At 43.7% G+C, this 14,856-nt stretch overlaps 1 protein-coding gene across 1 annotated transcript in view; it reads left to right on the forward strand.

Annotated features, from left to right (window-relative positions):
- LOC111874526 (division abnormally delayed protein-like) overlaps positions 1 to 14,856 on the forward strand; it is a 123,922-nt gene that overhangs the window by 5,591 nt on the left and 103,475 nt on the right. The window contains exon 3 of the mRNA XM_023870096.2: positions 1,705 to 1,906. Coding sequence (XP_023725864.1) covers positions 1,705 to 1,906 — 202 coding nt within the window. The remainder of the gene's footprint in view (positions 1 to 1,704; positions 1,907 to 14,856) is intronic.

A 14,856-nucleotide genomic window follows, 5' to 3' on the forward strand; every position in this document is an offset into this window, starting at 1 on the left:
CTATGGTCCTGAGGTCGCCTCAGCCTCTGACAGGTATGAGTACCAGGAATCTTCCTGGGGTTAAAGGGCGGCCGGCGCATAAGGCTGTCCACCTTACCGCCATCTGTGAGCCGATTGTGTAGAGAATGTGGGAGCCTCGACGTCTATCAACCTTATCGACCTTCACGGTCTGTTACAAGGGTAGCTTTACTTTTACCTTTTACATAACAATAATATTATAAGCTGTGTTACTAGACTTGGTACCACTGACCTTCAGGGCTTCAGATGATGTAAATGCGTCTGCTTATTTCCAAAGCTTCTAATTTTAAAGAAGCTATGTCTAATGCCTTAAGACTTTATAACTGTTGTCCCATATAGGAGCGAATTCACGAGCCATTAATGTAACAATGTCCATTTAATAAGTATTTGTCTTTCCCCTGGACTCTCAACCAATCTACCAAATTCTGTTACAGGTTCCCCAAGACGGTTCTCTGACAAAGTCAGTCTGCAGAGCTGTCGGCAGGAGCCATTTTCAGTGCGTTTTCCCATTCCTCTTTTGTGTAACTCGAAGTTTGTCGCCGTATATTCTCCACTGAACTGTGTCCCTGCAAAATCCAACCCTTACAGCTTATTGTCTTGAAATTCATTTTAATGTTTTTCTCTCATTGACTTCTAGCTATCGAAGGGTTGCATGAATTTCTTGTGTGCCCCACTAATTACACACGCCCAGCTCAGCTAAGCCTCTGGGTGGAGAGCATAAATTTGAGCTTTTCACGTATTTCGTCCGTGTGTCTGTTACTGCTCCTCTTATCTGTCAAGGCATTTTCTTCAAGGCTTCATCCTTACCCGATCGAAGTGGCAGTGCGGTCCAAGGCCCGAATCTCACTCGAGGCATGTGCGTATCGGATGTTCTGAAAGTCGTTTTACCAAAACGGTGCATTGTTTAACTGTGATAATTATCACTTGTGTTCAAATTTCTATTGCAGCAGGTGGTAACACTATGGTTAGTTCTTTCTATCACCACTTTGATACTGATGTGTTTTCTCAGTTTGCATTTAGTTTTAATAAAGTCATTTTTCTCTTGAACGTGAGGATAATTTCCGTGAAACGACTTTAGGACATTCTGTATGTCTGCCCGTTTCTCTGCGTTTGTGTTTTTCTGTGTTAAGTAGCGATCTTGCGACAGGCTGATCCCCCGTCTGGGGAGTCCTGCCAACTCGATGTAAGATTCATGGTTCTAGATTATTCCTGAATTGGAACTGGACAGAAAACCTAATGATTAGAGAGGCGACGACGATACCAACAGCAGCAAAAATAATAATAAATTTGCACTTAGCGAGAAGAGCATGTTGAATATTTTAGTTTTAATCTTGTTTCATAGTTTATGTAGCGATCCATAGATTGTGTAGCGTCGAGTAGAACTGTGATTTTAAATAATGAACTGGAAGGACGTGAAAGTTAACGGCCATGATCTCTTAAGGTGTTGTAGTAGAAGTTGCCTAAAGTAGCTGAGTAAAACCACGGAAGCCTCGGAATTGTCGGGATCGTGGTCGTGGATAAGGACTGTGACCTGAACATGAAGAAAGCATAGCGTGGCAGGATCAGTAGCTCATGTGAAGGATTCTGAATTGAAGGTCACCACGTCGATTCTTCAGGTGATGTGCGGGACCTCTGTTCGGGCTGCCCATGGCTCTCTGCATTGAGTGAAACTCTTCATGTCCGTAGGTCACGGCCACCGAGGGTCGTTGCAGTGGACAGGGGGCGGCAGCGAAGAGGACAGCCTGGCGACGCAGCTGCATCACTTCCTGGCCAGTCTGACCAAGAGTCGTGGGTTCTACGCCAACCTTGCGGAATCGCTCTGTTCCGATGAGAGCTTCGCAGAAACGAGAGACACGGCCGACTGTTGGAACGGCCAGCGTATCGGAGAGTGAGTACACGCCTCTTCCTGACTCTGAGAGCTTTCCTTGACTTTAATATTGTAGGTTTATTTCCGAAGCATGTCGGGTAGCCTAAACCTATCAGCCTGCTCTAACGTGTGAGATTCTCAACGACGGTGACTGAAAATTACCGTCTTATGGGTTGTGGTGGAAATTCGCTTGACCGTTTGCAGGAACGTGCTACTACCACCTTCAGGGTAGAACGGCAAGATAGTTCTTATGTATATGGTATTGAAGTGTGTGACACCGTTCAGTCTGGTAGATGTTAACCGATGTTTCGGAGGAGCATGCAGACTATTCTCTCAGGGCCCCAGTTACGCTTAGCTAAGTTTCTACCCAGAAGACAGATGCAGTATTCTCCTCCGAAACGCCATTAAACCCCTAGCAGACTACACGACATCATATCCCATAAGACTGATCTGTACGCAGATATATTACCAAATTTATTCATCGTTGCATCAGATATGCAATAAAATCATAATGGTGCTGCGTGAGATTTTGAATTTGCATGTGCTGGTTGTAGGTAATTATTCTGCCAGTAGGCTGACCTGCCAACATTAGTCTCTCTGTCGTCATTTTTAGGATGAATGCTTATTTAAGCCTTATTGGAAAGTGCATTTGTTCAATATTGCGTATTGTGATTGGATAATGAGTTTGTAAAATGGAGCCCGTGATATTGACGTAACTGTGAATGAAACAGCAAATTAAGTTGTAGTTTCTTGTAGTCACACCACGTTTAGTGGAACACTGAAAGAAAGTAAGTGCCATGTGTTCTCTTTCCAAGACCCCTGTTGTTTGTTACTACTTTGTACTCTTATGGTGCCAGATTAATTCATTCATTCATTCATTCATCAGTAATCTGTCACACGACAGGTCCACAGTCTCTTCCAAAACAGTTCCTCCACTTAATGCGATCTAGAGCTTTCTCCTTCAAATGAAAATATCCTCTTCTGTCCCCAAGGTCATCCAGCATCTTCTTACGTCTTCTTCCTCGTCATCTGGTTCGCATACATGGTGTCTCTGTTTTTTGAAAGAGACTATCCAGGAAAAGTGCTAATGTGGTAGTTTTCCCATTTGCTTTCCACATCGCAGTACAACAGCCGTTCAAACCACTCTGGTCACGCCTGTTGCTATACGAACTTGAACCATCTCGAGCATCATTTGCTCTGTGCTTCAAGTCGCTGCTGATGACGCTGCTTCCGGCATCAGTTTTTGGTTTTTGGTGTCTCTCTTCGTCTGATGCCTACCCTTTGACCTGTCCAGCAAGGGAGGCCCTGCCAGTAGCTACGCTACCGCTGGTATAGCTCTCAGGGTCCTTGGCATACGTAAACCGCCTCACCACGATAAGGTGGAGAGCCAGAATAATATACCACCATTTTACCTAGATATTCTGCAAAGACTGACACGAGATCACATTATCCTGTTTTTTGGTGTACTATCATTACTTTTAAACTAATTAATAATGAAATAGTCTCAGATTTGTAGACATCGAATGGAGTTAATTTATATAATTATTGTCGCATTCACAGCGCGTAGTTACTGAACTTTTTTTTTTGTGTTTCACCTTCATCATGTCTCACTGAATGCAATAATTCAGCGAACACCAAACAGTTTGTCATGAGATCTGACATAGACGAGTGTTACTAAGTTTGTTGACGTGGTGCAGTATCAGTTAAATCGTACTCCAGTAGCAGCTATTTGATAAGGAGACCTGCATTCATTTTTGATCGCATCTTCAGTGTAACTTCAGTGTAACTCGGAGCGAACAATGGTTTGCAGAAACAGTGTAAAGACACAGGAAACACGTTTTATATCCAGTAAACTTTTTCAATAAGAAAAAAGCAGTCTTCTGGGATTTGGCGCCGTGTAGGTATTGTGTGAACCGACGTTCCTCCGACACGTCGGTTCACACAATACCTACACGGCGCCACATCCCAGAAGACGGCTTTCTTCATAGTCACCGCCGAGAAAATTTCAAATCTCTTTCAATAAAAATTGCACGTTTCGGGATAATGCAAGTACTGCTTATATGTGGCGTTATCTCATAACCCGAGAACCGTTGGCCAGATTTTGGCACCTCGTCCGACCCCCAGTTTTAGGGGCACAGAAACTTTAGCATTTGCGATTTACAAATTTTGGAACAATGACAGAATTATTGAGCTTTGTTAGTGCATTTTCCAGTTTCTTATTTTTCTGTAAACACTGTGCTTACTGTGACATTTCTCTTTATGTACTCTACTGGTTAGTTATTTCGTAAAATGTCCGAGGTTAATTTCATTGGAAACTCGACAGGATAGCTTAATCAGCAAAATGGATGACTAGAAGCTGGACGATCCACTTTGATACCCGACAAAGGCAGGGATTTTTTCTGCTGTAGGTTGCGAGGGTAAATTGGCCGGCACGTGAAGCTGACTATCTTTACCTTCTGCATTATTCTGCTCCTACAATAAGATCAGAAACACTGTCTGAGAGAACCGTAACATAATAGGCTCGGTCAGATTTCGGTTTATCAACACTCATAAAACAGAATATTATGAAGTGGAAAGATCGTATTTCGAGATGTCAGTGTTCAGGCCTAGTCTCATGAGATGCACGTACATCTTGCGGGACGAAAAGTGTCTCTAGTTAGACATGCGCTTCACAAATTTCTTATTGTCTCAAAATAGTCCTTATGTACATACTCCCACGGGCGTTTATCTTAGTCTTTGATGATCCGGGGAGCGAAGGTGAACTAGTTACTAGAATTTTATTATTGACTTCCCCCTCCCCCATAAACCTGTTAAGAATCTTTTACGCTGTGGAAGATCGTACATCCTCAGCAAAGCCGTGTTATCTCATGTCTCTTCTTGACACATTATCTGCCTGCATCAGTGAGGTAGAATCCTCGTTCTTCTTTTTATTACATTTTCACTTTACGCCTGTTTTACATATATAGAAAGCCAGCAGAAATCTTCTTAGCTGTTCACTGCTCCGCTGACGTTTCGAAACGCCAATGAGGAAACGTTTATATTCCAGGTGCTGCTTAATAGCGACCCGGTACTCTTTGTCGTGAATAAGATTGCTCGCCGAATTTTCCTCTGTTCTCCACGTCCTGAGGGTCACATGGGTGCGTCTCCTTGTAATGCGCACTTCTCCAATGCTCGTGCAAGCTCACGCGACTAACATTTTTTGATGATGTTCTTCTCACTTCCTGAAGACAAATCCTGGTGTAACACAAGCCAGCTCTCATGCACACCCACAACAGTCATTCGATCCTACACAGCCTCTGTAATTGACAGCATCATTAAGATTCGCGCAGTTAAGAAAGCGTAGTTCATATTAGTAACTGTAATTTTGTCTGTGATTCTGTGTGGGTGTGAAACTTGGTGTATGACATTAAGGGAGGAACTGCTGAGGAAAATATCTGCACGAAGATGGATTAAATTGTAGGAGGTTCGAAAAGTCTGCATAATGAGGACATCATAACTAATACTCTTCACCGAGTATAATTAGAATAATGAAACCAAAGGAGGATGAGCTGGGCATGTCGTGTAGCACGCGTGAAGGCGAAGAAGAACGCGTGTAGAATGTTGGTGGAAAAGCCATAAGGAAAGAGACCACCGAGGAGACTTAGACCTAGCTGAGAGGATAATATTAAATTGATATTGAAGGAGACTGGACTGGATTGATCTGGTTGATAGGGACCAGTGGAAGACTCTCGTAAATACGGTAATGATCCTTCGGGTTCCATAAAATGTCGCGGAATTCTTGAGTAGCTGAGCGACTGGCGGCTTCTCAAGAAGGATTCAGCTCCAGGAAGTTAGTTTGTTAAGCTATGTTAATTTATACCAGCAAATTGAATGGCCTGTAAGCTATTGTTCTGTAATGGTCTCCCGGGCTGTGACACGGTATAATCGTGTAGGCGGATATTGACTGAATTGGGCTCCAGTTCTTTGCCCCCTCCCATGGGGGCTTGCAGCCTGCCTACCTAAACAAGCCGATTCATCATCCTGAAGATGGATATAACTTGTCGTTCCGAAATGTCGATATCCGCCGTCTCCATTACGCCACGTCACATCCCAGTAAACCACACTCTGAATAGTTACCTCTGCGCAACCGCAGAACGTATCAATGTTTGCTTATCTGACGTTATTGTTTTTTTGAAACATTATTCGGGGTACGTCGTGGCTTTTGTAGGCAGCCTTGCGGTACAGTAGAAGATTTCCAGTCCGGGGATTTTGTTACACATCGTATTGTGGCTTACAGACCCGTTGCTAAGCGGTGACTCTGTAAACAGCAGCTGTTGCAAGGCAGCAGATTCCTAACATGCACCAATGGGCTAGCTGGGAAGCTGTCCGACAGCTCCGTGACGCAAAAATATAAGAACTGTTGGGATAGGTGTTTTCTATGCGGTCCTTGCCGAGGTGTTATAAGCAGGACAAGTATGGAATTGTTCATTTACGGGAATCTTGCATGATACCACTACACTAGCGGTGTTGACTTTGACTTTGCTTGACCAAGTCGGAAGGGGGGGGACCGTGTGGAGACGGGGTCGAATACCTCCACCATGATCCTGCGAGTCGTAGGAGGCAATGAAAAGGTATGTTTCAAATCTGACACAATAAACGGTTGCAAGACCCAAGGGATTCGAACCCGAGAAAAAGTGCACTGGCATATACAAAAGACAGACCCGTCCTCTCGTCAGAGAGGACGCCCCACAGAAACAAGACCGTAACTGTCAAACAGTAAGAAATATCTGGTGAAGTCCAGAAAGGGCTCGACACCAAGACTTACTGATTGATCGATCGTCCGTTGACTTTGTTCATTTCTGAGGCAGTCGCCGGCCACTAAGGACGTGAACAAAGAAATTGATGAATCTACGGCGTTCGAATCCGTTACCAGACAGCGGCTGTTAACGACACAGCAGACTGAAAAGACTTAATACATGCTGTAGTGAACTGCAGAGTGATTTAGCGATAGCGTTATGGTTACTTACAATAACGATCTGTAAGTGTTCAGTAAATCCAATTACCAAATCAAACCCCGTCTGTAGTCACACTCTCACGTCATAATACGTAGGCAGTAATATGATCGCCTCTGTGGTCTAGTGTTCAGAGTTCCTGGCTACAGATCCAGAGGTCCCGGGTTCGATTTCCGGCGCTACCACATTTCATGAGAAGTAGTGGGTCTGGAACGGGATCCACTCAGCGTCATGAGGATAATTGATGAGTTATTTCAAGGAAATAGCGGCTCCGGTCTAGAAGACCGAGATTAATGGCCGTGGGGATCTGTTGCGCTGACCACGTGACACCCTCTATCCTCAAAAGTTGGCACCAACTTCGTCGACAAGCGGCGGTCGCTCGGTCTGTATAGTTCGCTTGCGAACTACAGGCCACGGAGTTTGTTTTTGTTTGTATGTTACACCGGATGGCTTTCTTATTGATAACATTATTTTATTTTATGTAACAGCGCTTTATCAAACACACGTAAGCAGCGTAAGATGTCTTTAAGGCAATGATAACTAAGAATGGCGAATTTAGAGGGATGTAGAAGAAGCGGTTGTGACTTGATTGATTGGGGCTGATGAATTGGGAGGGTTGTAAGAGGAAGCGGTTGTGGCCTGCATTAGGGTTCTACTCTACTACAGGGTGATTCATATACGTGTAGAACCGGCCCGACGAAATGAGCTGTAATATAAAATGTACCATACAGATATTAAAGTAATTTACACATATCTTATCTTGGATTGTGTGCCGTGATCAGAGCAGGTATTGAAAGTTTCCGCCGTTTTCAAGCAGGCATTAGAAACATTCGCTGTTCAACAGTGAACTCCATGACTGTCGGCTGCCCACTGCAGACACGTTTCGGCATTGTCCTTGACCTTGCAGCATAAGGCCTGCAACTTGCCGGTCATGCGCACACCATTCGACTCAGCACGGCCCACGGATTATTATGTCGTAATTGTGAGCGGTTATATGCATCGCCTGCGGAATTATTAGCAAATTCATCGGGCCGGTTCTATACGATTCACCCTGTATTTGCCTGTATTGATCGAGCAGAATAATGAAATGAATTGGCCAGAGCAAACGCTATACAGGCTGATATTCGAACCGAGGAATTTAATATAAGAAGCAGTAGAGCTAACATTTCGTAAGTTCCCTGTTCGAATCTCGAATGAGAGATCTACTGTCCTGACTGAAGTTGTTCTTTGTTTTCCTCAGTCCTTACAGGTCGTGACAACTTCCTTATGAACCATTTCGAATTCATTATTCACAGTCATAAAAATATTTGACGCAGTCAGAAGTTCACGGGCTTGATTCCCGATGAGGTCATTTGATTTTTAAATTGACATAATTTCTGAAGCCTCACTATGGACTCAAACAGAAATGAATACCAAGAATCTTCCTGGGGATGAAGGACGACCGGCGCATAAGGCCTGCCAACCTCAGCCCCATTTGTGTGAGGAGATTGTCTGTAAAATGTGGGAGTCTCGACGTCTCACAACCCTATGTGCCTCCACGACTTGTTACAAGGAAAGCTTTACCTTTTCCATTGTGTGAATCATTGAGTAAACTACAAATTAAATAAATAAATAAAATAGAGCTATGTAAGGCAGTGCGACATTCACTCACTGGATTGAAATTTTCCGTCTGATATTCGTGAAGCCTATAAAGCTTACCAAAGTGGAAATATTCATTTCCACACAGAAATCAAACATGCGTCATTTTATTTGCGCCTTACTTTTTAAATGTAAATTTCAGAATCACGCAGCTGTGGCAATAGCGTTTTAATTTCATTAATTAAATTGTCTATACACTTTTCCCTCTATTGCTTGCCTACGTCCGGTGCAGGGATCACAGTCAAGTTTCCAGACCATCTTAATCCGTATATTACAGACGACTGCGTATACCTAGAGGACTCTATGAGATATTTAGAGAATAAGTGATTGCCGCAGGAACGTGAATATGTGTTCTTTCAAATTTAAGTCATGTATAGCTTAGGTTTTCAGTGTTATTATGAAAGCCATACTCCCTGTAACTAATCGGCGATATAAATTGGTTCCACTAAAGAAACAAATCATGTAGTCTAATCCTAGGCGCATACAATTTGTCGTGTTATACCGTAGTTAGCTGAATATGGCGATGTGAACTGGTTTCGCATGTTGTTCAAGGTCATTACGGCAAATTAAAAAAAACATGGACTAGTACTTTCCAAACGTTTGAACTATTAGACCTATTCTGTTGGCTTGTGCTGTTGAACTTTCAGTCCGTAGACGTTACTGGATGCAGACGAGCCGCGACCCACTGACTGAAAAACATTCTGTAATTCAACCAGAAATGTTGGAGGAAGCTGTAGCGGATTGCGTGCTTCGAATGTTTGTCTGATCGCAATAATATCTCGAATAGAGACCTCTGATAGTAGTTTGCTGGTAAGAAATGCCTTGCATTCATAGAACACGAAAGTTTGTGGCGGTGTTGACATACGCACACTTGAATTCATCTTCACCTTCACACCACATTTCTTTAAGAACAATTTTATTCTCTCTCTCTCATCTATGCCTATTATTTTATTTTATTATTATTATTATTATTATTATTAGAGGGGGTGGGTTTCCCCATGCACTTAGACCAGTTATTTGTCCATTGTGCGTCCCCCTTTAATTTCTCCTGTCGCCAACGAGGTCGGCCGTCGGTAAGTGACATTTCCCTCCTTTACCAGAGGCATTGGAAACTACTTGGGCGGGAAATTGTTGCCTAATTTTGCTCTGAGGTGTCCTAGAGACATGAGGATCTTTTACGTGCCGTAAATCTACGACATGGGACCTACGGCTTAAAGTCCCTCCCGGAGGACTTGTTCTCTGAATTTTTCCGCCCTTAAAAATTCCTTGAGTCATGAGGTGGGAACGTTACCCCTAGACTACGGAGGCCGCTCATCTATGTCTAAGTCTGCCAGGTGTTATATTGCCTTGTGTATTTCTTACCAGATTTTATAATTATTCCTGACTTCCTTTTCTCTTCAGGTTACGCACCGTCGGTAAATACATTTATTGTGGCATTTTATGTTTGCACGGTAGTGAGATGAAGAAGACTCTTCTGGAGTGTACGCCTTATGGTTTAATATGAGGGGCAGTCAAATGAAAACGGGTCAAAAGCCAAAACATATTAAAGAACATTTCTTACCTCAAAAATAATCTCCGAAACTGCTAATACATTTATCCCACTGGGAGATAAACGGTCAATCCTATCCTTGAAAAAGCCTGTGGGCTGTCTACGGAACCACATCTTCACACAGCCACACACGTCTTCGTCCGATGCAAACAGATGTCCACGAATGTCTCTCTTCAGGCCTCCAAAGAGAGATCTGGGCTGTTGGGGGGATGTTGAAGCACCTCCCAACCAAATGTCTGTAGCGTATTGCTCACAGTTGGCAGTGTTGGGGCGCGCATTATCATGCAGAAGGATAATGCCGTTCGATAGCATTCCAGGGCGTTCTGACTTTATGGCACGTCTCAGTTTCTGCAAAGTGTCTTCATAGCGCTGTGCACTGATTGTGGCTCCATGCTCGAGAAATTCGACAAGCAGAGGGCCCTTGCAGTCGAAGAAGAACGTCATCATCACTTTACCGGAACTTGTGTGTCCGGCTTTGGATTTATTCGGTGGTGGAGAATTCACGTGTTTCCACTGTTGGCTCTGCCGTTTTCTCTCGGGTTGAAAATGGTGGAACCAAGTTTCGTTCCCAGTGGCAGCTCGGGACAGAAAAACACACTCTTCCTCATGGTATCGTTGCAAGTGACCCAGTGATGCAGCCATTCTCTGAGTCTTCTGTTCTTCCGTGAGTTGATGTGGAACCCACTGCGCGCAGATTTTGCGGTACAGCAGGCGTTTTGTCACAATGGCGTGTACGTAACATTGACTTATTCCCATCAAAAGACTAATTTCTTCCACAGTGATCCGTCGGTTTGCCAGGATATGACCACCCAACGCAGCAATAACATCAGGAGTGATGACACGATGAGCCTGTCCTGTGCGAGCATCATCTTGCAGTGGCACACGTCCCTCTCGGAATCTCTTATGCCACACCAGCACACGCGAACGTGACATGCTGTGTTCGCCGTAAACAACAGACATGAGACAATGAATTACTCGTCCTCCTACTCCTTCGGCAGTCAAAAAGCGCACTATACTTCGCTGTTCTTCTATACCTGCCTCCATTACTGATGTTGGAAGACTACACGTAGCGCTAACCTTACTTCCAGCACAATAAACAAACGACTAGTGTGCAAGGGCACGTTGTCACTGTGCTTTCCCGAGTCCCCACCAGATGTTCGTACCGTAAGCAAATTCCAGTGTTACCAACTTGCGCGCCGCGTGAATTATTCGCAGTGACGCGTTTTCATTTCACTGCCCTTTATATGTTTCTGAGGATCGTGCAGCCTCCGTTTTCAGGGTAGAACAATCACTTGAAAAAGGTGGCGTGTTTCTCTGAAGCGTCCGTAAATATGTACCATACAACACAATGTCACTTCCCTGGTGAGAGTTCTCTTCAGACATATTCCCTGGTGGCAGGGCTAAAGGCGACTGGATCATGACGGTGATCATCTACCCCCATCTAGTGCGAAAGTTACTTATGTAGTTCATAATCTTTCCTCGTTTTCATCAAACGAGTTGGGGCTCTTATTTTAAGATACGCCACGACGGCCACTCGTTGCTCCTTCCTGGCCCCGGATTCGTGATCATCCATCCGTTTCTCATTCAGTGGTATGAGAACTCTGAAACTCATTGTTATGGTTGAATAATTGTTTGTAAGATTAACTATTATAACTGCAGAGACTGTAGTGTCGAACAACACTGGAAGATAGTTCTGAACGTTCAGTTACCCAGGATTTGGAAGTAGGTTGTGAGGGCGTTATGTAACATTTCGTTGGAGAGGATGAGGAAAATCGCGATAATCTTGTTTATGAATTTTGATAAAGTAACTGTATTAGAACCGGGTATTTTTGGAAACTAATTCTGGCAGTGTCATTTGTGGACAGAACATAAAGCTCTGCCAAATGCCTGATGAAGCACCAAGTTGTGAAGGGGTGGTAGGTGGCGTATGCCACTAGGTGAATGGTTAGTTTCCACTTTAATCCCGCGGGAAGAGCCAGTTGTACCCATTAGATGGGAGGTTGGGTGGGTCACAAAGTGGATAAGGCAGACATCTCTAGGGTTTGCCTGTAATCGGACCTCAGTTCCTCAGTTTTCCATCCAATAGATGGTCCTTAAACCCACTGAGCTATTTCTGCCCCCAATTTCACATATTCCTCACCTTACCGGGTTTTGTGTGCGTTGCCTGTCAAATTAGAAAACCCCTTATAGGTGGTCACTAGCAGCTGCAACAAAACGTAATAAATGCAAAGTTGAAAGCAAAATGTAAGTTTTGAGGTTTCGACGGCGGTGACTATGAAGGATGCAGTCTGCAGCCACCTGCTCTGGTCCCTACCCTGAAGATGGAGACGATACGTTCCTCCGAAACTTCGGTTCACACAGGCTCTACACGGCGCCACACCCCAGAAGACGGCATTCTTCATTGAAAGCAAAACATTTTTCATTAACGAAAATGATCGGCACTCAAGGGGGGGAGGGGGCGATCAGGGGCTGTTGCGGTCACTTCTGCGTGATGCATGTGGTAGAATCATGCGTGCTTTGTTGACGCAGGATAATATTTTAATAATTCAGTAAGAAAAACCAGGGATATGAAAACCGAATAATTTATTGAACCGGTGGCAATTTGAATTTTCGGTTTAAGATAGAAACACTGTAGTGTGCTGAGTAAAGAAGATACAATTCTTAGTTTTCACGTGTGTCCCCGAGTGCGTTGGTTTCGCGGTAATATTCTAGATCTGTGTGCAGGACATAATCTGTTCGAATGTCGGGGTATTGTGAATGAAGTTTTCCGTGTCTCAGTCCTTTTAGACGAATACCGGGATATTACTTCCGCTGTGCCATGACCGCTTCCTTCCGAATTCCTTCCAGTCGCTTGTCATTCGATGCCATGTGCTGTAGACACTGACAAGCAGCGTCATAAAGAAACCACAAAAGCAATTCGCTGGGCTAGGTTCAGCTTCTTGTTTGGAATCGGAGTCACAAAAATTTGGCTGTGTCTGTTCCTGCTATTTTTTTGTTGTTGCTTTGTGTGTCGTTTTAATTAGCAGGCCGTTTATAAAGTGTCCCTTGTCCATGTTACGTGTTTTTTTTTGTGAATTATTCGCATTACAGAGATAACAGTATATTTCCCTTATCCCAGTTAAGGCTGTTACTACACGAACTGTGAATAAAATAACTGGCACGGTTGTTATAATTGCTTTGCGATCCGGCTACTTCAATTTAAAACCATTATTCTGAGCTTTGTCTACCGCTGGAATTTATTCAAACCTTCACATACTGAAAATAGTTCTATGTTCCTCTTCGTGTGGACAGCTAACCTTGCTAGTCCCTAGGTTGAGCTGTTTTCCAGATCTTGCTTTCAGAGGAGGTGTAAGAGTAGACCGAGAAAAAGAATAATTTTGCGGAAAGCATTGATATTAACAAACAGGGATGATGGACAAAGCCTAAAATAATACTTCTAAATACTGTGTCACGCCATGGTCGAAAAGTTTGAAACTTAGAATCGCTTTTGTGTACCATGTATAGTATTTTAGGCTACCAGTTTTCTCTATGTTCGCTGCTTCCCAATGTAACAAGTCAGCCGTGGATCCACATTTCTCTCATCTTCTGAACGAAGCGAACGGCAAGTTCAGCACCTGGCCAGTATTCGGGAACTACCAGTTCGAACCTCAGTCATGTAGGACTCAAAGTTGCGGATTTTCTCGGCCCTTTCAGCAAACAGCCAACTGCTGCTTCCTTCTTCATCTCTTTCAAGTGATCTTATTCCTTATTCTACAGTCTGTTGATACAAAGTTGCCCCTGTATGAAGGACAACGTACAAGACGTAAAATATATCCTCCATTAAAACCCATAAATTTTATTCGAGGAAGTTCTGGATTCACTTGTGTTTAACGACGAAGTAAGGTTTTAGTCTTCGGAGTTATGACACCGTCTACTTCGGTAACTGGTTACTAACGTCTCAGTGAATTCTGGGTAGAAGTCTCTCCTGAAGGTGGGGGCAGCAGGTCCCCCCCCCCGAACGCCACTTTGTCCGCCACAAATTCCACTTGACCAGATCCGGGATCGAACCCGGGCCGCCGCGGTGGCAAGCCAGCGACTAACCGCTTGAGCTATGGCGCGGCCTTTTGATTAGGAAACTTAAAATAATCACAGGTTGTAATGCGCGTCTGTACATACAATCCGGATCGTTGTTATATATGCAGAGTGCATAACGTGTGAAGGTCTTATGACTTCCAAAATCAAGTTTGTTTTTTTGTCTTATATATACATGTGTGCTAGTTTTGTTTCACTATTCATGAAACAAATGAAAAATGAAACTAAAACATTGTCTCTCTATCCGTTCTTTTTTCAACCCATTCGAAGAATAACACAATCGTTTCTGACATGCTGTATCCATCACATCCGGGAGGTAACTTACGCTGCAAAAAGGGATTTCCATAAAACAATGTGTGTTTTTATTTGTTTTGAAGTAACACATGGCCCACAGACTGCATCTAGACAGTTGTATGTTCCAAGTAAGTGAGCAGGACTATACATTTATTGTTTATTACAATGGGGAGAATGTTGGAGCATACATTCTGAAATAAAATTGTAGGGCATTTCCTCTGTAAAATGTACAGACCGGAGCGTGCATATTGCAGCATAATGCTAGAGTCCTATGTGGAGACATTCTCTTTCGTAATGCAAAACATATTTTCGTATTTCATATTAAGAAGCAGAAAACACTGGGGGTTTCTGCGTGCTCTTCTGCATATATGCACGTCAGTACGGTGTGCGTATATCTTGCCTTTCCGAGAGAACTCACGAACGGGCTG

The sequence above is a fragment of the Cryptotermes secundus genome, unplaced genomic scaffold (assembly GCF_002891405.2).
Source record: "Cryptotermes secundus unplaced genomic scaffold, Csec_1.0 scaffold739, whole genome shotgun sequence".
Classification (NCBI taxonomy): Eukaryota; Metazoa; Arthropoda; class Insecta; order Blattodea; family Kalotermitidae; genus Cryptotermes; species Cryptotermes secundus.